The sequence below is a fragment of the Trypanosoma theileri genome (genome assembly GCF_002087225.1).
Source record: "Trypanosoma theileri isolate Edinburgh chromosome Unknown TM35_Tth_1_V1, whole genome shotgun sequence".
In the NCBI taxonomy this organism is placed as follows: Eukaryota; Euglenozoa; class Kinetoplastea; order Trypanosomatida; family Trypanosomatidae; genus Trypanosoma; species Trypanosoma theileri.
The window spans coordinates 590,534-616,333 of NW_021639843.1; the positions used below are offsets into that span (position 1 = coordinate 590,534).

At 37.6% G+C, this 25,800-nt stretch overlaps 13 protein-coding genes across 13 annotated transcripts; 9 read left to right on the plus strand and 4 right to left on the minus strand.

Moving 5' to 3' along the window:
- Positions 1 to 182: 182 nt before the first annotated feature.
- Positions 183 to 1,244, minus strand: TM35_000013260 (nuclear lim interactor-interacting factor; the record flags this gene model as incomplete). Its single annotated transcript, XM_029021007.1, has 1 exon — positions 183 to 1,244. One exon carries the CDS (start codon positions 1,242 to 1,244, stop codon positions 183 to 185), a length of 1,062 nt encoding a protein of 353 aa, XP_028887515.1.
- Positions 1,245 to 2,384: 1,140 nt separating this feature from the next.
- Positions 2,385 to 4,169, minus strand: TM35_000013270 (kinesin; the record flags this gene model as incomplete). The annotated part of the gene is made up of 1 exon (XM_029021008.1): positions 2,385 to 4,169. One exon carries the CDS (start codon positions 4,167 to 4,169, stop codon positions 2,385 to 2,387), a length of 1,785 nt encoding a protein of 594 aa, XP_028887516.1.
- Positions 4,170 to 4,416: 247 nt separating this feature from the next.
- On the minus strand, positions 4,417 to 6,207 carry TM35_000013280 (kinesin; the record flags this gene model as incomplete). The annotated part of the gene is made up of 1 exon (XM_029021009.1): positions 4,417 to 6,207. One exon carries the CDS (start codon positions 6,205 to 6,207, stop codon positions 4,417 to 4,419), a length of 1,791 nt encoding a protein of 596 aa, XP_028887517.1.
- Positions 6,208 to 6,849: 642 nt separating this feature from the next.
- Positions 6,850 to 8,205, minus strand: TM35_000013290 (putative aspartyl aminopeptidase, putative,metallo-peptidase, clan MH, family M20; the record flags this gene model as incomplete). Its single annotated transcript, XM_029021010.1, has 1 exon — positions 6,850 to 8,205. The coding sequence occupies one exon, from the start codon at positions 8,203 to 8,205 to the stop codon at positions 6,850 to 6,852; it is 1,356 nt and encodes a 451-aa protein (XP_028887518.1).
- A 2,507-nt stretch (positions 8,206 to 10,712) lies between these two features.
- Positions 10,713 to 11,327, plus strand: TM35_000013300 (putative ubiquinone biosynthesis protein COQ7; the record flags this gene model as incomplete). The annotated part of the gene is made up of 1 exon (XM_029021011.1): positions 10,713 to 11,327. The coding sequence occupies one exon, from the start codon at positions 10,713 to 10,715 to the stop codon at positions 11,325 to 11,327; it is 615 nt and encodes a 204-aa protein (XP_028887519.1).
- Positions 11,328 to 11,586: 259 nt separating this feature from the next.
- On the plus strand, positions 11,587 to 12,147 carry TM35_000013310 (template-activating factor I; the record flags this gene model as incomplete). Its single annotated transcript, XM_029021012.1, has 1 exon — positions 11,587 to 12,147. One exon carries the CDS (start codon positions 11,587 to 11,589, stop codon positions 12,145 to 12,147), a length of 561 nt encoding a protein of 186 aa, XP_028887520.1.
- A 336-nt stretch (positions 12,148 to 12,483) lies between these two features.
- TM35_000013320 (uncharacterized protein) lies at positions 12,484 to 13,572 on the plus strand (the record flags this gene model as incomplete). Its single annotated transcript, XM_029021013.1, has 1 exon — positions 12,484 to 13,572. One exon carries the CDS (start codon positions 12,484 to 12,486, stop codon positions 13,570 to 13,572), a length of 1,089 nt encoding a protein of 362 aa, XP_028887521.1.
- A 231-nt stretch (positions 13,573 to 13,803) lies between these two features.
- On the plus strand, positions 13,804 to 14,790 carry TM35_000013330 (uncharacterized protein; the record flags this gene model as incomplete). Its single annotated transcript, XM_029021014.1, has 1 exon — positions 13,804 to 14,790. One exon carries the CDS (start codon positions 13,804 to 13,806, stop codon positions 14,788 to 14,790), a length of 987 nt encoding a protein of 328 aa, XP_028887522.1.
- Positions 14,791 to 15,124: 334 nt separating this feature from the next.
- Positions 15,125 to 16,234, plus strand: TM35_000013340 (protein kinase; the record flags this gene model as incomplete). Its single annotated transcript, XM_029021015.1, has 1 exon — positions 15,125 to 16,234. The coding sequence occupies one exon, from the start codon at positions 15,125 to 15,127 to the stop codon at positions 16,232 to 16,234; it is 1,110 nt and encodes a 369-aa protein (XP_028887523.1).
- Positions 16,235 to 17,972: 1,738 nt separating this feature from the next.
- Positions 17,973 to 18,776, plus strand: TM35_000013350 (putative enoyl-CoA hydratase, mitochondrial precursor; the record flags this gene model as incomplete). The annotated part of the gene is made up of 1 exon (XM_029021016.1): positions 17,973 to 18,776. The coding sequence occupies one exon, from the start codon at positions 17,973 to 17,975 to the stop codon at positions 18,774 to 18,776; it is 804 nt and encodes a 267-aa protein (XP_028887524.1).
- A 593-nt stretch (positions 18,777 to 19,369) lies between these two features.
- TM35_000013360 (putative ubiquitin hydrolase) lies at positions 19,370 to 21,571 on the plus strand (the record flags this gene model as incomplete). Its single annotated transcript, XM_029021017.1, has 1 exon — positions 19,370 to 21,571. One exon carries the CDS (start codon positions 19,370 to 19,372, stop codon positions 21,569 to 21,571), a length of 2,202 nt encoding a protein of 733 aa, XP_028887525.1.
- Positions 21,572 to 22,335: 764 nt separating this feature from the next.
- TM35_000013370 (uncharacterized protein) lies at positions 22,336 to 23,034 on the plus strand (the record flags this gene model as incomplete). The annotated part of the gene is made up of 1 exon (XM_029021018.1): positions 22,336 to 23,034. One exon carries the CDS (start codon positions 22,336 to 22,338, stop codon positions 23,032 to 23,034), a length of 699 nt encoding a protein of 232 aa, XP_028887526.1.
- Positions 23,035 to 24,431: 1,397 nt separating this feature from the next.
- On the plus strand, positions 24,432 to 25,340 carry TM35_000013380 (putative acyltransferase; the record flags this gene model as incomplete). Its single annotated transcript, XM_029021019.1, has 1 exon — positions 24,432 to 25,340. One exon carries the CDS (start codon positions 24,432 to 24,434, stop codon positions 25,338 to 25,340), a length of 909 nt encoding a protein of 302 aa, XP_028887527.1.
- Between the last annotated feature and the right edge of the window lie 460 nt (positions 25,341 to 25,800).

Here is a 25,800-nt window from a genome sequence, read left to right on the forward strand (position 1 = left end):
AAAAAAAAAAAAAAAAAAAAAAATCACACACACACAGACGCATACAAAAGGATATACATACAATAGAAAAAAAAAAAAAAAATCCTTTATAACACAGCACAAAAGAGACTACTCTGTCCTTCCACACGCAGACAAGCACACAAACACGAATAGAAGAAGAAGAGATAGAGAAATATAGTTTATTATTGGCGAGACGCCTTTAGTAATTGATACGCCGCAACAAACCGCGATCGGGGAGGTCTTGCGTTGGCAAATTGATCTTGCTTAAGTGTCAACACCTCAATAGAGCCACCGGTATCACACGGGATTGAGCGTAGTTGTATATATGGGTGACTATGAAATGCCTCAACAGAAACCAAAGGACCACGCAATACATCTTCAATTATATCTGCAAGAACAAAAAGAGTGGTATCAGCCCCTGAACGATTCCAAAGTTCTCCACGAAAGTCGGTAACGAGCAATCCATTTTGAGGATAAGCCCTTAAGCAATCAGGTGTATTATCAATAATTATGGTACGATTAAGAGGTCTTCCCAATGCGCTAATATCCTTTAAATAGCCTGGTCTTTCTGACCACCATTTTTCGTGACGAAATATACAGTGTTGAATACAGCGTCTACGGTCAATTCTTTGTATAACCTCTCTTGCGTAATGTTCTTCTCCTGCTGTCCATACCACTACTTCACAACGTCCACGCAAAGCTTCAAAAAGACGATGTGTACCAGGTCTAGGAATGATTGGTCCACCACGTGAATATACAAGGGTTTCATCAAGATCAAGAACAACTACAAGTTTTCCCTCATCATGTACAGAAGGTGGTGGAATGAAGAAATTATCAGAATCTGTGAAGTTACTTCGTGCAAAGGTTTTAACAGGGGGAGGACGTGGTGAAAAATTTTGTTCTTTAGAAAAACGCCAGTCCATACGATACCTCGGGTTCACATGATATTCATCACGTGAACGATAAGTGGATGAGAATTTTCCATTTTCCGAGCTCAGAGGTAAACTCACTGTACTACCAAAATGCACTGGCCTCTCAACTACCAGATTACTTGTTTGAGAGAAAAACTCCTTTCCTTGATATCTTCTGTTTGTACCGCGAACAGCCAGGGATGAGATATTAGCAGCTGCGGGACGTTCAGCTACATAACATGGATGTGATGAACGTGCAGAGAAAGTGCGTTTCTTCGGTGGGGCATATCGTGAATGGAATGTAGAGCTATAATCCAAATGCCGTCCATGCATCCTCCCTTCCACCACCACCCCCACCACCTTAATACAGTGAACGTCTTCTAATGTGTTTCGTGATAATAGTACTAGAAATTATACTAGTAACTAGTAACTAGTATTTAGTAGTCGTAGTCGTAGTAGTAGTAAAAAGCTATTGTGAAATAGCCTACCAAAGAACAAAAATGCGACACACCTTTCACGGAAAAAAAAAGAAAGAATAAACAAAAAAAAAAAACAATAACAATATGATTTAAAAGAAATAATACAAATAACACTAACTATACAGTAAGAAAAAAATCCGATATTATTACCTCACTCTTCCCACTCCTGAGCTTAACAAAAAGAAAAAAGAGGGGAACTTCACGACTAGTGCCCCGCATGCAGTGCTCCTCTCCAGTCCTCTGGTAGTGTCGCTCATGTCAGGTATAATATACTCTGAGTGATACACAAGAAGGACACAATTCTTTCTTAGTGATTTTGGTTCTCATTAGCAGCGACACATCCAACAGAAGCAACACAGGAAATAACAACAAGACTATAGTTGAATTTCTTCTTATCGCCTCAGTGAGAAATAAAACCTCTTCTGCTTTCATACACTGGTACAAATGAGGCAGAATATTCGATAAATTTACTGGAAGAAAGCAGAATAAACGCGGATAAAAATTCTGCGTAATTATTTCATCAGTTAACTCCCTCCCCCTTTTGACGCTACGCCAACATGCACTGTCAGTTTGAATACTTGCATTGATAATATCGCAGTCATTATTATTTCCATCTGTCCTATTCACTGCGAATATCATTACAGGATGGAATCGAGGATAGCGGAATCTGTTCCACTGATCATGTTTTTCTTTCTTTCTTTCTTTAAAAGAAAAAACAAGACATGAATACCACTGAAGAGATCCTTTGTCTACCTCTCTGTCTCTCTATAATCCTTATCCAGTAAAAAGAGAAAACTTTATTATTTTTTTTAAAAGGAGGAATACATGTACAAAGAAAACAAAACCATGAAAAAAAAAAAACAACAGAAAATCATACCTTCTCGATAGATTCAATAACCTTTAAAAAGGCATATCCATATCCAGTAATAAGTAAAAGAAAAAAAAAAAATACACAATAAGGGTTCTAAAAAAAAAGATTGCCACAGTACTAACTTCATGCGCTGAAACCGAACACCTCAAAGGTAAACGAGGGTTTTTCAAAAAAGAATTTTATAACCTCTGGTGTTAGCTTAGGAAACTCAAAAAGCTTTGCAAAACTCCAATTAGGATTTGAAGAATTTGCTACTGTAGGAGTAGTGAAGTAGCGTCCTTCTCGGTCACAAAGAAGTGTATATTTACAGAATGAATGAGCCCCGAAGGCCTTCGGTATACCCGTAGCCCCCACAACATGTAAACAGAAACGCAGATTTTCACCAACCAAATGCATAGGATCACTTCGTAACCCAGTATGTGACCCACATGGAAACAATTGAATGTGAAGTGTAGCTTCAGTCAGCACTCCGCTATCTGTAAGTAATCCAATAGAAAAAGAACTACGTCTACCCAGAAAAACACTTTCCAACGATATACCACATTTCCCTTTAAAAAACTTATAAGAAGACTTGTTGTCCAGTGAAGAGACTAGACCATCAGAGGCAGCTTCTACTCTCCTACGCAATGCAATATTACTAAGTCTTATACTATTTAATGCATCCTCCATTTTACTTTTCGTGGTATTATTAGTTTCAGTCGTAGCAACTGTCTGCCGGAGTGTATCACGTTCCCATGTAAGTTTACTCAATTCCTCTTGTTTTTCCTGCTTCTCTAGTGCTACTGTTTCCAGTTTAGCTTCCAACAAGGCTACAAGCTCCTTGAGTTGCTTTAGCTCAACATTCTTCTTTGTATCGTTCACCTTAGCCTTATTGGTGATAGCCATAGCATTTTGAGCGTATTCCAATGTGGAGATAGTTTCCGTCAAATTATATGCTGTAGGAGATACAGTGGCAAGCATCCAAGTCTTACTGTTACCACCAAAACTCTCTGAAAGTATTCGTGTTAACTTCGAGGCACGTAACGATATAAAGGCATCACCTCCTTTCCTATCACTGAATGAATTTAGTGCCCGACCAAGCATTAGCAAAGATTGATTGATCTTTTTGGCCTCTTCAAATGCAATTCCTGTGGATTCAGTCTTGCTCTGACGCTCACTACCAGCAAGGTCAACTAACAAAACCACACTTTCCACATCTCTCATCTCCAAAGACTCGTACTTCTGCGAAATGGTAATTTGAATAACGGCATGTGATCGCGAACTAGTCTCGTTCATCTTTGTTTCCCCTGTCTGACGGTTTGCATTACCTATTTTTAGTAGTTCAAGCATGCGTTCTAAAGTTAGTACAGGGTGGACACCAGCTCCCTTAACATAAACGCGACGTTGGTTATCCTCATGAATCTCAAGGGACTCTGGCTCCTGTCCCCGCACTCGCGGTGCTAAGAGATCACGTACCTTTTCCATGTACACTTCGACCATAGTTACGAAGAACTTAATTGTTGCCCCACTATCGGTTTCTACACGTCGCTGTGCCTCTTCAATCATCTCTTGTACAAAACGTGGAGCTATACCACAATTCTCTTTGCTGTTCAAGTCCCCAAAAAGACTGTGCGTCTTCCCACTTCCTGTTTGACCATACGCAAATAAACAGACGTTAAATCCGCCAAAAGCTTCCTTCAACATCGGTCTTCCAATCTCATCGTACAACTCATCCTGAGGTCCGGTAAATACACGATCAAATTTAAATACATCCACAGTCTTACTCCCCCCATGGTCAACCATAACAGCTTTTTTGTCATCAGGAACACTCCGTAAAACCACCTTTTCACTTTCTCGAGGAGGACAAATACGAACACTCACTTGAACACGAGCACCAGGTCCAGGGCTAACAGCATTTGCTTCTGTCATTCTTTTTTTATCACTATACTCCCTAGAGTAAAGAGGAATAGAGGAAGAAAGAAAAAAAGAGAAATTATCGATATTCGTGGCACGTTTATTTCTTATTTTTTTTTTTTTTGTCTTTTCGGTTAAGTTGGAGTCGGGCGATTTTTAGTTTTGACATTCCATTATATCACAGATACGATGCACACAGGAAACAAAAAATATGTTATTAACTCAGAAAAGAAGGTACCACAGATGTAAAAGAGAATTAAGACTACGAAAATACTTCTACCACTGACGACTCGTTCCTCGGCGGATAGATATAAGCGCTCTCTGATATTATTCCTTCAACGCGAAAGTACAATACATCCAACTGAAAAAATTGTTGAAGATCATCTGTTAATGGCCCAAAGAGATATGTCTGTTTAAGTGAAAACTGTGGGTTTCCACTCTTCGGTTTTACAATGGGTGTTTGTACAGAACTAGAGGCATTCCCGTCAAACCACATAGTAACTTGAACACCCCCTGTAACATAATCTGGGAGGTGCTGTAACTCTTGAAGACGAACAAGTACTGCCACATTTTTTTCTGCTGTTAAATACAGATGAATACGACAAACCAGAAGAGGAGGAGGTCCTGCCAAATTATAACATGGTACAGGTAGAGTTGTCACTTCATAGGATCCAAATGGTATATTCGCCAAGGAGGTTTTGCAGGTACCAGAAAAACATACAAGCGGAGCTGGTGATCCAGACTTTCTATTTTGCGCCTCCAATGCTTTCCTAAGCATACGCAATAAATTTTCTCTCTCTTCCAGGGCATTTTTTACTTCCTCTTCAATTTTAGAACTACTAGAAACTGTTAACACATTTTTCATTGATTCTATTTCTTCAAGCAACGCATTTCTCTGAGCATCCAATTCAGCAATACTCCTCGTTTCATCATCCAGTCGAACTTGTAAAAGCCACGAAGCTTTTTGAAGTTCATCAAATTCCAAATTTCTTGCCAATTTATTTACCTTAGCCTTATTGGTGATAGCCATAGCATTTTGAGCGTATTCCAATGTGGAGATAGTTTCCGTCAAATTATATGCTGTAGGAGATACAGTGGCAAGCATCCAAGTCTTACTGTTACCACCAAAACTCTCTGAAAGTATTCGTGTTAACTTCGAGGCACGTAACGATATAAAGGCATCACCTCCTTTCCTATCACTGAATGAATTTAGTGCCCGACCAAGCATTAGCAAAGATTGATTGATCTTTTTGGCCTCTTCAAATGCAATTCCTGTGGATTCAGTCTTGCTCTGACGCTCACTACCAGCAAGGTCAACTAACAAAACCACACTTTCCACATCTCTCATCTCCAAAGACTCGTACTTCTGCGAAATGGTAATTTGAATAACGGCATGTGATCGCGAACTAGTCTCGTTCATCTTTGTTTCCCCTGTCTGACGGTTTGCATTACCTATTTTTAGTAGTTCAAGCATGCGTTCTAAAGTTAGTACAGGGTGGACACCAGCTCCCTTAACATAAACGCGACGTTGGTTATCCTCATGAATCTCAAGGGACTCTGGCTCCTGTCCCCGCACTCGCGGTGCTAAGAGATCACGTACCTTTTCCATGTACACTTCGACCATAGTTACGAAGAACTTAATTGTTGCCCCACTATCGGTTTCTACACGTCGCTGTGCCTCTTCAATCATCTCTTGTACAAAACGTGGAGCTATACCACAATTCTCTTTGCTGTTCAAGTCCCCAAAAAGACTGTGCGTCTTCCCACTTCCTGTTTGACCATACGCAAATAAACAGACGTTAAATCCGCCAAAAGCTTCCTTCAACATCGGTCTTCCAATCTCATCGTACAACTCATCCTGAGGTCCGGTAAATACACGATCAAATTTAAATACATCCACAGTCTTACTCCCCCCATGGTCAACCATAACAGCTTTTTTGTCATCAGGAACACTCCGTAAAACCACCTTTTCACTTTCTCGAGGAGGACAAATACGAACACTCACTTGAACACGAGCACCAGGTCCAGGGCTAACAGCATTTGCTTCTGTCATTCTTTTTTTATCACTATACTCCCTAGAGTAAAGAAAAATATTGAGAGAGAGAGAGTGAGAAAGAAAAAAGGAAATAATAAAAAAACATAACAGAAAAAAAAAACTTGTATGGATTAGCAAACAAATTTATTTTCCAAAACGTATATTATTAACACACTAAATGTGAAGGCAATGATATTCAAAAGAAATGAAGTTCTTAAAAAAAGTAAAAACTCATTTTAAATAAAGAAAAATAGACGTGAGCCTGAAACCGTGTCACCACCTCAATAGTTAAGCTTGGTGCGGCGCCAGTGACGGCGCTTCTCGTTCCACTTGATGCGGTTGCCAGTGCGTAGACGAATCCAATATGGCACAGGCTTGTTTTGGTTCAGCTTCTTTGCGTACTTCTTCTTGACTGCAAGAGGCTTAAAGCGACCCATGATTTCTAGGTGATACGCTAAAAATAATAAAATAAATAAAAAGAAAAAATAGAAAAAATAGTTAAATATATTTAAGTAAAACAAATAATTTAAAAGAAATATCTTATACAAAAATAGGCACAAGACAAAGTAACAGAAGGAGTAAAATTCTCTCAGATATCCCTAAAAAAAAAAAGAAAAAGAAAACAAAACAAAACGATCAAAGGAAAAAAAAAAAAAAAAATCAAGATGGTATCATACCTCGTTTATACTCCTTAAAGAAGGCCTCAATAAGGTTAGTCAAATGAAATATATCTGCAGTTCCACACATCTCTCGCACGCTATGCATACTTAACATTGGATTCCCAATATCTACAGTTTGGATGCCAGATAAAGATGAAAGAATTGGACCAATTGTCGAACCACATGGTGAATCATTTTTAACACAGAACTCTTGTAGTGGTACTGCAGCCTTTTTTGCGATTGACTTAATCACTGCAGCAGTTGCGCCATTTGTGGCATAACGCATATTTGCATTGTATTTAATGACAGGACCATGATGAAGAAGTGGACGATGATTATCTTCGTGTTTGTCCTTATAATTAGGATGAAGTGCATGAGCACCATCGACAGAAAGCAAAAAAGAATTTGCCACAATTGTTGAACGAAGAGCCTTTGAATTCATAATATGTTCGATAAGATCAGGAACAAGAGTTCCACCTGCACCTTGAGAAGTTGAAGACCCCACTTCTTCATTGTCAAAAAGGCAAACCATTCTTATCATATCCTCTGATTCTAGGGATTCATCAGATTTTAAAAGAGCTTTAATACCACAAAAACATGAAATAAGATTATCCAACCGTGGTGCAAATATAAATTCATCAGAAATTCCACCAATCGTTGCTTCTTGGGTATCAATTACACTGAGATCATAGTCCACAATATCTTCTGGTGCACAACCAACTTTTTCAGACAATAATTTTAAAAGATGAGTACAATTATTCTTGTCATTATCTCCTTTTTGTGACGCTGAAAGTTGAGTGGCAATTATCGGGACAAGATGTTTTTCTTTATTTGGAGCAAAAGCCTCACGTTCAGATGCCGATTGAAGATGAATGGCAAGAGATGGTATACGCATAATTGGTTTTTCCAAATTAACCAAACGTTTTTCCAGGTTAGATGAAGAAAAAAAAACCCTGCCTGCAATAGTTAAATCTCGATCAAACCATGTATGCCATAAACCTCCACCATAACATTGAACACCAACCCCCTGATATTCCCCTTTATCGACCTTTGTTCGTGGTTTTAATGAGAAATTTGGAGAATCTGTATGGGCTCCCACTATTTTTACACCATTTACAGGATCAAATTTATGTCCAACTGAAAAAGCAACCAAACTGCTATCATTTCTCGTGACAAAATATTTACCTCCCCTTGAAAAGTTAGGCCATTCTTGTCCTTCAAGAAGCCTATTGTATCCTGAAGCAAGTAACCATGACGAGAGAACTTCAACAGCGTGAAATGGAGTACATGCTCTATTAACAAATTCGACAAACTCCCTTGCAAGGTCTCCAGAAATTGGTAATCCTGTAGAAGACATATTCAATAAAATATAGAATAACTTAATACTAAAATCCCTAGCAAAGAAAAAAAAGAAAATCAAAAAGAGTGGATAATACGTAAAAAAAAGAAAAAAAAAACCAATGCTGTGAAAGGGTAATAATAATTAAAGAAAAAAGAGTAAGGATAATGTTTCAAGAAAAAATAATCTAGGCCTTGCTTTCTCCCCAATAAAGATAAAAAGAAGAAAAAAGAGCAACAATATTTTCTCCTTTATCGTGTTGACTCATCCATCCCCGGAATATATATATATATAATTATATCCCAATGTATTACCCCAATGGTTGTTCCCCCAAATAAAAAAACAGAATTGACGAAATGAAAGAGCTGAGAAGCCCTTTTTTTCCGTCTCCCCCGCTCAGGGCAGTGAAGGTTGGGGTTGGGTGAGTTGTCAGCAACTTACGCTTAAGAGACTGTCAGAATAAAAATAAAAAAAAAATATTACCAACATTATATCTCATGCACAATTTGATTCCTATTAACAAAAGACTCAATCATTCTTTTTTGCAGGCTATCAAAGAAAATAAAGGTATACAGAATAATTCAACCTTAACGAAATAAAGGATAAGTATTTTTAGATATCCATTCTCTGTCGAAAGAAAATAGAATCACAACAAGACTTTATTCTATTCCTTATCATACATCACAGTTGCATTTTATTTCTTTACTACTGTTCTCTTTCTTTTCTTCCGCTTCAGGAATCCAAAAACAATATTAAGCTTCCTTGTTTAAAACATCACCAAAACACCTACAAAAGAAAACACATATTCTAAATAGGTAAGGAAAGCCAAATAAAATTACAAATACCCTTTGTATGATTGAATCTATTCTCTCTTCAATTAAACAGGAATATCACCTTCGCAATACTCATATTGGAAAGAAAATATTTTTGAGGTAAGCAGAATAAAGAAAAAACTATAACATACGGGAATACAGAATAGATAACAAACCCCCAAGAATAGAGATGACTAGAAAGTTCAAAAAAAACTCCAGATCAAGAAGAAAAGAAGAAAAATTCCTCACATCCGTCCACAGAGCATTTAAGAATCCAGAAAAATAAAACTCCATAACGAGGGAAAAAAAAATATACGATACAATCCCAAAAAGAGAAAATCCATTAGATATCTTTTAAGAACATAGGGGGAAAAAAAAAATACAGGTGCCAGCCACTGAAGTAAAACATATTATTGCAGGAGACAGTCTAATAGAAACGATGTAATTTATTCCTTCTTTTTAAGATGGTTAACTCAAATATACTAACAGAGATACCACAGTTTCTCATTACCATTAGAAATCCCACTTGTTGATACTTGCAGGCTCTGAATTGTGGTAACAAAGAATAAAAGGAGAATATTGTTCCTCACTTTTTCAAAAAGTTCTCACAACAATAAAAAAAAGAAGAATATGGAGAACTTAACCCGTATGTAGTACATAGTCACTTCATCACTTGAGTAACATCTCTACTCATTCTAAATAATAATTATCCCCATACCAGAAGCTGTTAAAGAAATGACCCAAGTTACATAAAGCCACGAAAGTTAAAGATTTCAAACTTTCTTACTTTTCAAAAAAAAAATCTCTGTATGGTGTGTCCAAAACGTATGGGTTGGGATGGTAATTAAATAAGAAAAAAAAAAAACCAAACCCAAACTTCCTCCAGAAGTATGTACAGTTATTTTTTCTTTTCATGCGTAAAAACAAAAAAAAAAATCCAAAATGAAAAAAAAAAACACACACACACAGAAGCAAGTAATTACCGTGTTCACAAAACATTCACAATAGATCCAGTATTTACAGGCAAATATTCTTTTCAGAAGTCCCTATAAAATATAAGAAAAAGGATGAGAAACAAATTTCAAGTAAGAAAACTCCAATATATCCAGCAAAGATAAATACCGTTTTTTTTTTTTTTTTTTTATGAGAAATCCCCAATCCATTTCCACACACGAAGAAAATAAAGTAAATCAAACGTAATTTGTCGCAACACCCAGCATCAAAAATAGGAACATTGAAGCCCACACAGAGATAAACAAAAAAAAAAAAAAAAATCACATTGGCATTCCACAGGTCCCGGACCCCACCAGAGGGCAACAAACAAAGCAAGCAAAACATTCCCCGGGACTGCCGCCTCGCGAAGTAAACCCGGCGCCCCTCGCGGTCACCCACTTCCCCCCTCCCCACCCTACTTTCCTTTTCCTTTCACGCCGAGGAATTGGCGGACGGCAACGGTAACAGGGCATCCTCGGGAGAGCTTTCCCCGGGACCGGCCCCGGGCCGTCCCCACGGGCGGGGTGGGAGGAGGAGGGGGAGGAGGAGGACGCCGCGCTGGGGAAAGGAAGGGGCGATCAGGGGGGAAACCGGCCCCGCCAGTGTTTTTTTTTTTCGTCATTTGTATAGAGGGGTGTGTTTTTCCTTGTTTTTGATACTCCCTTTCTTTTTTTTTTTTTTTCTCCCTCTTTTCTTTTGAGGGAAAATTGGGATAGGAAAATGCGTCGCACTTTTGGAGGGCTTCAGCAGGGTCCTGGTCGAACTTTTTTGAGTTTGGCCAAACAAAGAAAAATTGATGAAACAATTCGAGTTGACCAGGCTGGTGAGGTGGCTGCAGTTCGCATATGCAAGCATCAGCTATTCTGGATGTCACCATTGGATCCTTCTGTTCCAATTGTGAAAGAAATATTAAAAGATGAAGTGGTTCATGAAGAGACTATGAACAAACTAGCATCACAACATTCTGTAAGACTTACATCCCTAGATCCATTCTTTAATGCAGGGGCTTTTGCTATGGGAACCCTTACCGCTTTTCTTGGTAAAGAGGCTATGATGTGTTGTCATGCTGCAGTTGAAATTACCATAGCTAATCATTATAATGATCAACTTAGAGAACTTGAATCACTTGAAAGAGAAGAAGGGGAGATAAAAGGTGAGGATACTGAGGCGTGGAAAAATGTTAAGGATGTTATTGTGAAATTCAGAAATGAAGAAGAGCATCATCAACACCTGGGAGAAACAAATGGAGCTGCAGAGGCTCCTGCTTATCCTTTATTATACAATGGAATACGGTTTGCTTGTATGTTTGGTGTTGAAATGGCCAAAAGGTTTTAGTCTGACTTACTTTTGATTTATTGATCTTGATATTGTTATTTTTGGAGTGGTAGTTGTTTTCAAAAAAACAAACTGATGGTAAGGGATTTTTGATTTACCTGGTTTTTTTTTCCCCCCCTTTTTTTTTTTCTTCGAGTTGGTAATATTATCTTTGAAAAAAAAAAAAAAAAAAAAAAAACTCTTCTTAACGTCTACTATTTTCCTTCTTACCTGTGTCTTTCTTTTTCTTTTTTGTCGTTTTGGAGAACGTGAAGCTAAAATGGATTCTATCCCTCAAGATGTTCTCCAAGCTGTTACGGAATGTAACAACAAAGTCGCAGAAGTACAAAAGGAGACAGAGTCCTCCTGTAACAAGGTACGCATCGACTATAGAACAAGGATTGAAACATTACTTGAGCAACGACAGGAAGTTCTTGACAAAGTAGAAGGATTTTGGAGCAGCGTTTTGTCTTCCGCAGAAACTCCATTAAGGCAGTTCTTTAATGGTACGATAGATCCAAAACTTTTGCGAGCAGTAAGAGGGTTTAATGTTAAGTCAAGTGTTAAAAATGACTCCCTTTGTCGATGTGTCTCGATCGATTTGAGGTCAAACATGTTTGCTGAACAAGGAACGATTCACCGTGAAATTGATGCCGATCTCAATACTATTTCGTTAGAGCCTATTAAGTGGAAGTCTGGAACAGAAAGGGCATCTCAAGATTCTCTTTTTAGGTTTTTTACACCAGAGTGCGATGATAAGGAACTTGTTGCTGATGTCTTGGCTGCATTTGACAATCTATTTCAAGATCCATTTTTGGCACTCGAATCTTCTCAAGATTAAGTAAGATTAATGAGACTAAGATAACATAAAAGAAGAAAACAGAGGATAAAAAAAAGGGGGAATAATAAGAGGACAATCACATCAATCAAGATTATAGTGGACGTTCGGTTGTCCTTTACTTTGTGTATCTATGTGTCTGTGTGTGTGTGTGTGTGTGTGTGTTTGTGTTTGTGTGCATGTTCCTGGATTTCTGGATAAAGAGTGAGGGTGCTTCCTAGGATTAGATGTTTGTTTGCTTCTTCTTCTTTTTCTTCTTTCTCTCTGTTTTTTTTTTTTTTTTTTTTTTTTTTTTTTTTTTTTTTGTCTTCTTTAGATTCTGGAAAACAATCTAATAATATGCATGCGCTACGCGAGAATGCTCGTGGTGTGGAATCAGTAATACGGGATGTGGGAGTATCTCTTCACCAATACCGTGGTCCTGATGGGTTACGCCTTCTTATGGAACAAGGTAAACTATCTATTTTATCTGCATTTGGTGAGTTTAGGAAGAGTAATGATGAAATATACAATTCTCGTATGAAGGTTGTTTCACGGACTCGCTCTGCTATTATGAAACTATCTGATCAGTTTGACGCAGTTGGTAATACCATAACAACTCTTACTACTCAACTTGATGAACTATTTGCAGGACTTCAACGGTTTACAGAAGTCTGTGAAAAACACTTGGAGGGAACAAATGTAGAACCTGCTGATTTCTCTGAGTTAAGTAATATTCGATCTTCCAGTACTAAAATACGTGTACTAGGACATGATTTGGCATCTAATATTAAAACGAATTCTTGTGGGATTCATTCTTCCTCTCTTGAACAAATTGATTCGATCTATTCAGAAGTGAAGTGTGAAGTTTCCAGAGCACAAACAATATTTGATGTGCAAAGGAGGCAAGTAGAAGTTTCTGAATCAGAGTTGGCAAAAATTCAAGATCTTAACCCTGATCGTGCCAGAATGGCAGAGTATAAACATCGTCGCTCATTAGAAACCCTTCAAGGTGGTAGTGAGCAGTACCATGCTGCTTTACAGTCTGGTATGGAAAAGACATCTTTTGTCTTGGAACAGGCATCTATGGCAACATGGTCAGCAAGTAATGTATTTTTTCTTCAACTAAGTATGTTCTTCAAAGATCTATTTGGTGAATGTGAAAAAGTGGCTGGTATTTTAGCCAATATTAAAAATAACCGAAAAGTCTCTCAACGAATAAACTCTGAAAAGCGAGCAGCAGCTAATGCTGCTACTCAGAAGGTATCAGTAAAGGAGAAGGTAAGCGAAAATGTACCATCAGATTATGAGCTTGTAGATATGTTTACTTCACAATCCAGTAATACTGCTCAACCAAATAATAATCCTTCACCTTCACTGATCGTTCAGGAGGATACTGTAAATCGAGGTGCAAGGGAGTCTATTGATATAGACGATATATTCAAGTAGTATAAATCTCAGACAACTATTTTTATTCTTTATTGTGCTTTAATTTACAAACGTGTGAAGTTGTAACAGATGTACATGTTGTTAATAACATCCTTTTTTAGTAGAATGTGTTTTGTTTATTTTATTATTATTTATTTACTTTTCTACTGTTTTTTTTTTTTTTTTGCGTTTAACCATTTCATAAAGAAATTTGGAAAGGTAGAGAAAGGTTAGAACATATATAGAAAAACGATGACAATGATTAAGGTATGGTTGCGCGAACCTCACCAAACTGATGATGAAGCTATAAAGCTTATTGTTGATGAATCCGCAGATGTTTCTGACGTACTTTTAAAAGTTCCTGAATTACTTCGTGTTCAACATCTTAAGCCATCAGAGATTCAAGCTGAATTTAATGATAAAGTGCTTTCTAACAGATTACTTATTTCAACTGTATTTGAAGGAGTTAATGAGGGTACTCTCGTTATTAAACCAAGACCAGGTGTGGTCGTTGGAAATACAGTATCAAAGGTAAGAGGTACTACTACTACTACTTCTACTGGAGTACATGAGAATGAGTTAAAGAGTAATTCTTCTGTAACTCGACAGAGGGGACATCCCCCTCCATCACCAAGAACGAAAATTGTAAGGAATACTAAAGAAAATACAGAACAACTAAAGAGAGTAGATTCTCTCACTGGTGAACAGGGAAAACCGCCAGTGGCTAGGAGTGGAAGTAGAGGAGCAGCTTCTTTACGAGGCGTAGGAGGGGGTACTCCTAGAGGTAGAAAAGCAGAAACACCCACCTATCAGAGAGAAAGGAGTATAACCAGTCGTGCAACAACTCCCAAGCGCGATGTCTCAATTTCAAATTCAGATAGAAACCCTTCACAACGTCGTATGTATGTGGATCCTAGGGCTGTACCATCTCGTTTTCGCCAAGAAGCAGAAAGAGTAAGAACATCTTCCAAGCGACATCAGATAAACACCGTATGTGATAGTTTTAAACCTCAATGGGGAAAACCTCTCTGTGCTACTTGTAACCACTCAAAGCAAGCCCACTGGGTTTCACATAAAGAAAGACCCAATGTACCGGAGCCTGGTTTATCATCAGAAGTTGATACAAATGTTAGTGAAGCAGTGCATGTATGCAACCACACACCTAATGGAATACCTCTTATGATTCCAGAAAACAACACCAGTAACGACAGTACATCTTTAGTGGGACCCAAAGAGTAGTAGATATGTTCTAGATGCTTATATCACGGAAAAGAGTGACAGGTAAGGATGAGGAGGAAGCAATATATCAAAAGATAGGAAGGTACCTTTTTTTCTTTTTTTAATGCTACTCCTCATTTGGTGAATATATTCTTTCTTCTGTTTTCCTTTTCAGCAAAAAGCCAAGAACCCGAAGAAAAAAAATGTTAAAATGAAGACCTGGTTTGTTTTTACATGTATAGATTATATTCTTTTTTGCTTTCTTACTCTTTTTGTTTGAGATTGGTATATATATACATATATATATTTACTATTCTTAGGTAACCAAGTGCCTCAATTCTTCAGAATGAAGAAGATGGGGCTTGTTTTAGACGCATCTGCTGTGGAGAAATCCCAGCGAGACATGCAGTCTTACCAGATAAAAAACAACAACTCCCTTCAACTGCGAGCTTTCTTGTTCAATGAATCAGGTATGTTTACCAAAGATGGGAGAAAGTTACCTGGAAGTGTAACGAAGGAGGATATTGATGATGTTTCTAAAAGACCAATAGGTCGTGGAGCCAGTGGTACCGTTTATTTTGCCAAACTTAAAGATGGGACCCCTGTGGCTCTAAAGCACATACCTATAACATCTAAGCCACATCGCGATGAAGTAGATCGGGAACTCTCTTTCTTCAGCTCTCAATCAAATTCACCTTTTGTCATGAAAAATCTAGGTGCTTTCTGGGATTCTGAGGAAGCCGCCATCGTGATACCAATGGAATGGATGGCATATACTTTAAAAGATCTGGCTTACTTTTGGGAAGGTATAGAAGAGACTATACTACGTGATATATTTTTTCAAGTGGTCTCTGGGCTAGTTTATCTTCATGACAAAAAACGTGTGATTCATAGGGATATAAAACCAAGCAATTTGCTTATTCGAGATGATGGATATGTTAAGATCGGTGACTTTGGAGTATCGAAACTTGTTCAAACTCTTGACGTATCCTCAACTTATGTCGGGACAATGTATTTCATGGCACCAGAACGTTTGGAACAAGGCGCATATAGCTTTAGTAGTGATGTTTGGTCCCTTGGCTTAACAATGATAGCCACAGTAACTGGTAAAAATCCATGGGCACCACCGGAGGAAATGAATTTATTTCAGCTCTTGGGAAGAATATCAGGGGATACAACGCCAACATTACCAGAAAAACCAGCATATTCTGATGAGGCCCGTGATTTTGTCAGAAAGTGTTTGGTTAGGGATCCACAACAACGACCGTCAACTGCAGATCTGCTGAAACATCCCTTTTTTAAGGGTTGTACGGAAGAAACAGCTGTTGCAAATGTCAAACTTGCTGTTCAGCAGATGACTCGTCTTATCAAGAATGATGCAAAAAAATCTGAATCTATGAGACGTTCTCAGGCGGATGTCACGAAGGAAGTAAACGCTATGCTGGACAAGTTAGGTACTCTGTAGTAAAAGAAAAAAAAAAAAAAGAGAGTGTTCTAGTGGTTAAAAAAAAAGGGGGCTAAATTCTTGAAGAATTTTTTTACTTCCTTTGTATTGATGTTTTTTTTTTTTTTTTTCTTGGTTCGAGGATACCTCTTCGGTATTTCATTCTTTATTTTTCTTGTATACCTTGCTTTTTCCTATATGCGCTGTGCACCATGTAATTTGCAAGAACTGTGGTGCTCTACGTTTTCTCTTTTACAAAAAGAGAGAGGGACAGGCAAGAAAGAAAAAAAAAAAAATAATGATTCTTGGGAATCCATATAACTTTGTTACTCCAGATAGTTGAATGATGACAAAATGAGGATGTGAACAAGAAATAAGGGATACCATCTCAAGAGGACTGTAGAGGTAGTGTTAAGAATATTTACCCTATATAATGGATAAAGCATTCAGCTACCCCCTTTTCTCTTTTTTTTTTTCATTCTCTTTCTCTTTCAGAGTGAAGCGCTTTAGAAGCGAAGGACAGATTAAGGTAGTACGATGAAACTGATCGATTGTTATAGAGCATGATTAACTAATTTAATAAAGAAGAGGAGAAACGTATGTGCTCTTTATTAGAGAGGAATGGGTTTCCTTGTTTTTTGATTTTTTTTTTTTGTCGTCAGTCTATATTAGTGGTCTGAGAAAGAAAAAAATGATTGTTTGCTGTTTCTTTTCTTTTACACACTGATGACATATTTGGTTCTTCGTCATGACAAGTATTATCTTTTATGCGGTCCTGGAGTGACTCATGAGAAAGGAGTAAAGTTTTACACAGCCATCCAAAGAAAAAAAAAAAAAAAAAGCAACTACTGATATGAATGCAGAACTCATTCTTGTGCCCTATCAATAATAATAAAAAAAAACGAAAGGTTCAGAATGTACTGCACGAAGTACTATGTCCTTGCATTTTATTTCACTGGAATAAAGATGTTCATATGTTACATTGCCAAGGTTATGGTATCTTCGGAAGGTATGGGGATCACTGAATGGGGTGGCCCATGTCCATCTGCAGTTTTTGTACTGAACTTGGAGGTTGTTTCTGGTTGTAGTGTTTGTAATGGGAAACACATGTACAAATGACATGAATAAGTCATGGATATAGTACCATTGTTATTCCTTCTTTTTTATTTTATATATGCTATTTACAAATTAAATCAATATGAAGATGTAGTCCCATATCCTTTTCTTTATGAATCTGGTGCTTCTAAAAACCTTATGATGCATCTTAGCTTGAATTTTCAAAAGTTCAAATATTGTTTATTGTACTTGAAATTCATTATATGCAGGATTATCATGAATCTTGATTGATGACTTTTTGTAAAGAGAATAAGTCAAGAGCTAGTCCAGGTCAAGTAGTGAAAAAGGAAACTGATAATAATACATCACTTGCATTCTTCTACACGAAGTATACTTAACTTTTATTGCTACTATAAAGGAATGAACGAAATTTTGAGCTTTTTTTGTTTAATAAAACTGTATCCTATTTATTTCATTGTATACCCTTTGTGAGGGAAATAATGTGGTATAGAGTTATTTCAAGTACTTGTATTCTTTATCACACACCGAGAAGAGTTTGGAAGTAGGAGGAAAAATAAAATAACCTGATAGATGTTGCTATATAAAGATCCCTTTTTTTTCTCCCTTATTATGTTGTTTTTTTTTTTTTTTTTTCCTTTACCGATTCTCAAAATAAGTAGAGGTATCACATTTCCAAATACAAATGTTTCGGTATAGTTTATTCTTCCGCCACGCCGCTGAGCCTCTTGTCAAGTCGGCACAAAAAGGAGCTGTAATGACACTAACTCTGAATCGTCCCAAACAACTAAATGCAATAAATGCTGAATTATCGGATGAACTTTTAAATAATTTGAGAAAATGTGATTCCGATCCTTCAGTCTCTGTTGTGATTATTACTGGTGAGGGTCGAGCATTTGTTGCTGGTGCTGACATAAAGATGATGGCAAATCAAGGGTTTGTAGATTTTTACAAAAATAACATGTTTAAGAGCGTTTATGCAATCACAACCACGCGTAAACCAATTATTGCTGCAGTGAACGGATTTGCCCTTGGCGGAGGATGTGAGTTGGCGATGTCCTGTGATATTATTGTAGCCAGTGAGAAGGCCATTTTCGGGCAGCCAGAAATTAAAGTTGGGACCATTCCTGGTTTGGGAGGTACACAACGTCTCACACGATTAATTGGTAAAAGTAAAGCTATGGAGTGGGTCTTAACAGGCGAACAATACTCAGCTGAAGAGGCAGAAAAAGCTGGTTTGGTTTCACGTGTTGTAAAGCATGAGGAACTTCTTCCAACAGCAATCTCCATTGCAGAAAAAATTGCCCAGAACAGTCAGGTAACAGTGGGGTTAGCAAAGGACTGTGTGAATAGGGCGTTAGAGACTACTTTGTCGGAGGGTCTCGCATATGAGAAGCGAACATTTGAAGCCACATTTGCCACGGCAGATCAGAAGGAAGGCATGCATGCGTTTGTGGAGAAGCGGAAACCCAATTTTAAAAATGCATAAAGAGAGAAATGGGTAATGAGTAGGCAAAATTGTGGTACACTGGAGGGAGGGAGGAATGAATGAATGAAGAAAAAAAAAAAAAAAAAGAAGTTGCCAACGATTTTTTTATTTTTCGGGAAAAGAAAAAGTAGTATTTTATTTTTATTTTTAGTTGTTGGGATGTTTTCTTTCTGTTTTTATCATTTTGTCTGTCTATTTATTTCATATTTCTATATGAGTCTGACTGTGTCTGTTTGTGTGTGTGCTTTCCCAGTTTTCATTTTATTTGTTGCTTTTATTTACTTTGACGTAATTGCGGATGGGATTCTATGAAGTATTTGGGAGATTACGTGTCCTCATGTTTTTTTTTTATCTGGATATCGACAATTCTATCTCTTTTCAAAAAAAAAGAAAAAGAAAAAAAAAACATTTTTTTCTCTTTCTCTCTCTTTCTTTCTTTCTTTCTCTCTGTTTTTTTTTTATCCCTCTGTGTGTGTTTAACCCCCCTGCTCTGTACTGATGTCCACTGCACACTTATAACTACACATGAAAGAAGAATAGGAATACGTTTTAGATAGATAACAAAGTGAAGCAATACAGAAGAAAAAAAAATAATGACCCCACCTTATGATATAAGCGAGGAATCATGTCCGCATTGCTGGGATGAGTCGGCTATGGTGGTTCCACATCATACATCCGCCATACATAAGGAAGAATGCGCTTACTGTTGCCGTACATGCAGACATGAAGGAGGAATTCTTGTTTGCATGTCTTGTCATATGGGTCTTTGTGTGGAACATGTTCGCAAACACATCTCCGTACAGTCTACTCACGCCATGTTTGTTTGGATCAAAGAACTTCCACCAAAGGAAGAAGATGCCACAGAGGAGACAAAGGATGTGAACAAACTTGGAGTTGTGCTTCCAAAGGAATATGAAAATGCCGTTTGTTGTGGTGTATGTGCAAAATCATTTTTAACACCACCAGATTTTGCCCTTGAGTGTTACTCATCTATTGTGCATGCGACTTCAACGGGAGCTAAAGATGCCATGGATGCAGATGTTACCGGGTATATGCGTCCACAATGTCCACATTTAATCTGTTTAGAACAGTTACCAAGTCCATTTCAAACCGCCCCACCATCCGCTATGGAGAAATGCAGTTTTGAGAATTGTGATTGCCGTACAAATAACTGGATGTGTATGACGTGTGGGGCGGTGGGATGTCCACGAAAGGAGGCGGGCGGTAGTGCGCATGCCTTACAGCACTACTTTGAGACTCAACATCCTGTAGTGGTGAAACTTGGAACCGTTACCCCATCCGGGGCGGATTTCTATTGTTATATTTGTGATGATGAGGTATCGGATGTTCACTTTGAATCCCACATGAACCATTTTGGTATAGATGTTCAAACTGCGAAGAAAACAGCCAAAACACTTGGAGAAATGCAATATGATTACTCCTCACAGTTTGATTTTAATCGTATTACAGAAAGTGGTGAATCTCTTGTTTCTGTTTTTGGTCCAGGAAGAACAGGAATGCATAATTTTGGTAACAGTTGCTACATGGCATCTGTTGTTCAGTGTCTTTTTGCCTTGGAACCTTTCAGAGAGGCATTTTATCACAATCGTGAAACACTACATCAGAATGTTTGCCGTGAAAACCCATATAATTGTCGTACTTGCCAAACCGAACGTGTCGCTAGTGGTCTTTTATCTGGAGAATTTTCTAAAAAAGATAATGAACGAAATAATGGTATTACAGCTAGAGAGTTTAAACGTGTTTTTGCCCATACACATCCTGATTTCTCTTCTGCAGAACAACAGGATGCACAGGAATACATGTTGTATTTACTTGAACAAATGCGACGTTATGTTAGACCTCCTTATAGTAAAGATTCAGAAGATTTTCATCCTGCTGATATTTTTAAAATGACAGTGGAACATCGTGTACAGTGTAGTGCATGCCATAAAGTTCGCTATACACGAGAAACCGATTGTTGTCTTTCACTTCCAATTCCAATAGATCCTGTGGAAACGAATCCTAATGTGGAACAAAAACTTACAGAAGAAGAGATTGAAGCAAGTCGTCCACACCGTTCATTAGAGGCGTGTATTACATCTATGATGCAACCTACAGAAATTTCATGTCGTTGCAGTGCCTGTGATAATGCAGTGACTTATTTTAAAACTACACGATTGGCTACTTTTCCTGATGTACTTCCTGTTTTTCTTCGTCGGGTACATTTTGATATGGAAACTATGTCAGTGAAAAAAATTGACGTTTTTATTGATGTACCAGAAACTATAAATTTTGAATACCTCCGAAGCAAAGGTCTTCAAGCAGATGAAGTTGAAATGCCTTCTACAGATACAAGTCTTCCACATAAACCAGTATCTCCATTATCAAAGCCAATAGATGAAACTGCACTTGCTATTTTATTAAGTATGGGTATTGAAGATTCTATTGCCAGATATGCACTTTTACAAACTGGTATGAATGCTGAACGTGCCATTGACTATGTATTTAGTCGTGAAGATATTGCTCTGGAGATGAGTCAAGCTTCTGGGGCTGCAAATACACCAGAGAAACAAGAGAGTACAACGGCACGTGTACATGATGGACCAGCTACGTATAAACTGCATGCGATGATAAGCCACATGGGAGCAAGTGCCAAGACAGGACATTATGTTTGTCACATAAGAGATGAGGAAACAGGGAAGTGGCTTCTTTTTAATGATGAGAAGGTGGCGGAATCACGACACCCACCATTCTCTATGGCTTCCGTTTATTTTTACAAGAGATGTGCTGAATGAGAAATATGGGTTGATTGAAATACAGGAATAGTTAGACTCTTTGGCAGTTTTTTTTATTTTTATTTTCTTTCTTGTCATCTCTTTTTTTTTTTTCACTGGATTTCTCGTGATTCACTTACTCTGTCTGAAACAGAATCAACGTTTATGTATTAATATCATTTTCAGATTATCCACATCCACATCTATATGTCCATGCATCTACGTGATAAGTAGAGATAATAATAATAATAATAATAATAATAATAATAATAATAAATAATATTAAAACCATTAGAAGGTGAGGTATATAAAGTACCAGTATTTTTGAAGGTAAATCTTGTTTTAATCTTCTAATTCTTCTACAATAATGTCACTGTATGTACAGATGTGTTTGCTCATATAGATGTGTGTATGTGTGCTTGAATAAAATTTTTTCTTTTTTTGGTATGCAGTCTTCTGTTGAGGGTCCCATATTTGAGTAGGTTGTGGAAAAAAGGAGAGAGGGTTCAGAAATTCCCTTTTAAATATATATATATATATATATATATATCAATAGTAAACATGATAATGCGGTGCTTCCTTTTTTTTTTTCTCTTCGTAGTGTGATGTTTTTAGTGTTCTTTGTTTTCTTGGATATGAGTATTTTGACTGTTTCTCACTTTTTCTTCTTTTGTAAAACCTGTGGATTGTATAAAAGTAGGAAAGTAATAATAAAAATAATATAATAATAATAGCAAGATATAACAATAAAAAAAAAAAAAACAGGCGAAGAACATTTTCTCTAAATGTTATTCACAGCAGCTAACGTTAATCCTGGGGCCTACGTCATGTACGTTGGCAATCCCGGACAACAGCAGTATCTGCCGCTGTATTTAAATGCCCCACCAGCAATTCAAACAGTTCCTGCTTCTATGGGACTTCCTGTTATCTTTACTCAATCACCATGTGGAAGTAGCATACAACAGCCCCAGCCGCCCTCACCATTAATCCCTCCTCTTCCTCCTTCCCCTTTTCGTGCTAACATTCCACAGGCAGTAGTGCTGTCACCAAGTAATACTTTTTTCCCTTTTACTGCAGATGTTGGAGTGCCTTTCGCCGCACCATACACACCGTATATAGTACCGGTAGAGCAAACATACCAACCGGTAAGAGAAACACCCGTGGAGCAGGCGTTACGTGATCCTCAGCATTTGGTTCCAGTTTTCTCACCTGATGCCGGATTGGTAAATGTATCAACAAACAAACCGTCAAACTTGGATGGGTCTTCATGTAATGCCGCTGTGGAACAAAGCAAAGGAGTTAATACGAAGGAGGGTCGCAGTTCGGATATTTCAGGCGTTCGGAATTTTTTATCTCCAATGGGATCCGTACTTGAGCGTGGTCGAAGCACACGTATGAATGTACCACCGCTGGCCAGACGGCGGCCACCACCCTGTCGAATCCCCCAACGCCTGTTGGATACTGGTCCTCAAAAAGAGGTGTAATGTGAATAAGATAGGAAGTGAGTAGATAAAAAATGTATGCACATGTATGTGTACGAAGATGCAATTGATTTATTTATATATATATATATATATATATATATATATATATATATATATGTGTCTGTTTTTATTGGTGTATTCACCGGTAGTAGAACCGTATCACGTTTGCAGAGCTCCTATTAACTAGTGGATTTTCCCAAATAATTCTGTGTACCGTTGGCTAGCGGAATGAGGATTTTTTTTTCTTTTTTTGTAACAATAGTTTCTGTTTAGCAAAAAAAAAAGTCTGTTTCTTCTCTTCTATCAATTTCCAGATGGAATGCTTTCCTATCAATGATCTCTTTTTGGTGTGGTATTTACTTTACTGCGGGATTGCACCACCTAAAAAAGTGAAAAACAAACAAAAAAAACAATGAAAATAAAATCAGAAAAGAGAATATGAGTGACAGGAGAGGTTTTTCCTTACTGTGGGAGGAAAATAAGTAGAAGGGGGTAGCGAATCGAAAGATAGTATGTTGTGGTGGAGGTAACAGTGTGTGAAGTTCTTTTTTTTTGTTTGACATTGGGATATATATTTATATATGCGTGATTAGATACGTGGATGTATCTCTGCATATATGTCCTTGTATGTTTCTCTGGTATTAAATTTATGTTGTCATTTTTTTTTTATGAGTTGTTAGTAACAGGACTGTAAGAAGTAAATAAAGAAGGAGCAGATATTGCACTCTGAACAAGAAGGTCAAAAGATCTGTTTATTCCCTAAGTGACTGGTGTGCCAAATAATGGACCTCACCGCTGTACTATTACCCAAATTTCATCTTTCAATAAGAAAAAAAAATTATATATTCGTCTTATTATATATTTATTTATTTATTTATTATTTTATTTTATTTTATTTTATTTTTCTGCTCTGTGTGTGCGTTCTGACTTTTTAAATTCTTGATTCTAAATAATCAAGAAAAAAATGGGAAATACCATATCCAATGTGTCATTAACTGTTAGCTTCTTTTTTATTCCTCTTCCTCTTTTTGGATTTTTTGTCCTGTTATCTCTTTTAGTATTCACTGGTCATACTGGTATTACACCGACGTATGCCCGTGTACTCTCCCAGCCTGGGTGCATTTTGTTCTTTCATCCTTTTTTTTTACCTTTTTTTTTGGTATTTTGAGTTTTTTTGTATATATTTTTTCATCCTCTTTCTCTCTTTTTTTTTCTTTTGTACTTCCTTTTTTTCTCTTCTTATTTCCTTTCTCTTGTTCTTTTTCTCTACTACCATAGCCATCCTTGCTCTCTACAGAAATAAATAAATAAATATATATATATATATATATATAGAGAGAGAGAGAGAGAGAGAGAGAGAGAGATAGAAACACCTCTGCCCACCATCACCTTGCCAGATGTGTCTATTCTTTTTCTTCTTTCTTCTTCTTCCTTTCCTCGGTTTTCTGTACGTTCGTCGACCGGTCTTTCTCGCACGGTTGTGGTTCACTCTCTGCGTTGGACTCCTCGTTCTGATTTGCAGCGCCATATGTGTTCCACTCAATTTGGCCGCCAAACACGGGTGGATCGCACGCCGCCACACTGAAGAAATCGCCTGCACCGTCAGTGGACTGCTGCTCGGTAAGACATTGCGATTCCTCTCACCGCAGATACGCGTTCGCGTCATGCCGGGATCACTTGACCTGCGCGGTATCGACAACCGTGGCGTTTTCTGCGCCTGCCACACTTCCTTCTTTGATATGTTTTTCTTCCTCTGGCTCTTTCCACTGCGATTTATGCATAACGTGAAGTCGTTTGCGAAGAGTTCGCTTTGGCGGTTGCCATTAATGGGACGCGTTATTAGAGCATGTGGACATTTTCCGGTATACTTTACTTCGACGGAGGCCTCTACCTTCTCTGTGGACAAGACAAAGCAGGCGGCGGTAACAGAAGAGGCAGAGACATTTCTCTCACGGGGTGGTATGCTCTGCTTCTTTCCAGAGGGTGCCGTCAACCACACACCAAAAGTACTGAAGGAATTCCGCCATGGCACCTTCAATATGGTTTTAAAGCACCAGGTGCCTATTTACTATATCGTGTACTTTGGTTGCCATGAGGTGTGGAACCCAGATGTGAAGGGCATTCCAGGGTTTCCTGGTGATGTCTTTTTTTACGCGGGTAAGTATGAATATGAAAAGAATGCGACGGCAGCAGAGGTGTCAACTGGACTGCGGGTCGTTATGCAGGCAAAACTGGATGAGATCTTAGAACGAAGAAAGGAAGAACATTACATTGCACCAATTAATAAGTGTGGCATTGTATCGTAAAAAATATATATATTTATATGAATTAGTAGTTATAGCAAAAGGGAGAGAGAAGCTGAAAAAAGAATGAAGTGGTCTCAAAAAGCAAAGAAAAAGGTTAGGTTTTTTTTTTTTTTTCTTGTTAAATAAATACAGCGATTGGTATATCGTCCACGTTATCTTTGCAGGTGAGAATTAACACCCCATACCCACGAAAAAATATTTCGATCGCTTTGATGAAAAGGAAAAAAAAGTAAGGGATATTTCGGGACATCAAAGATGTACGCGAAGGGAAAAAAAGAAGAAATAATAACAATAAAATATAAAGAGTTTTACGTTGCAAAATCTCCTTTTGTGTTTTTTTTTTTTTTTTCCTATTATTATCTTGGACCATTTTATGCTATCAGTACCACTTTTTACTACTATGATTATGCTCATGTTGAGTTTTATTAATCTAATAATTACTGTTTTGGTTGACGTTTGT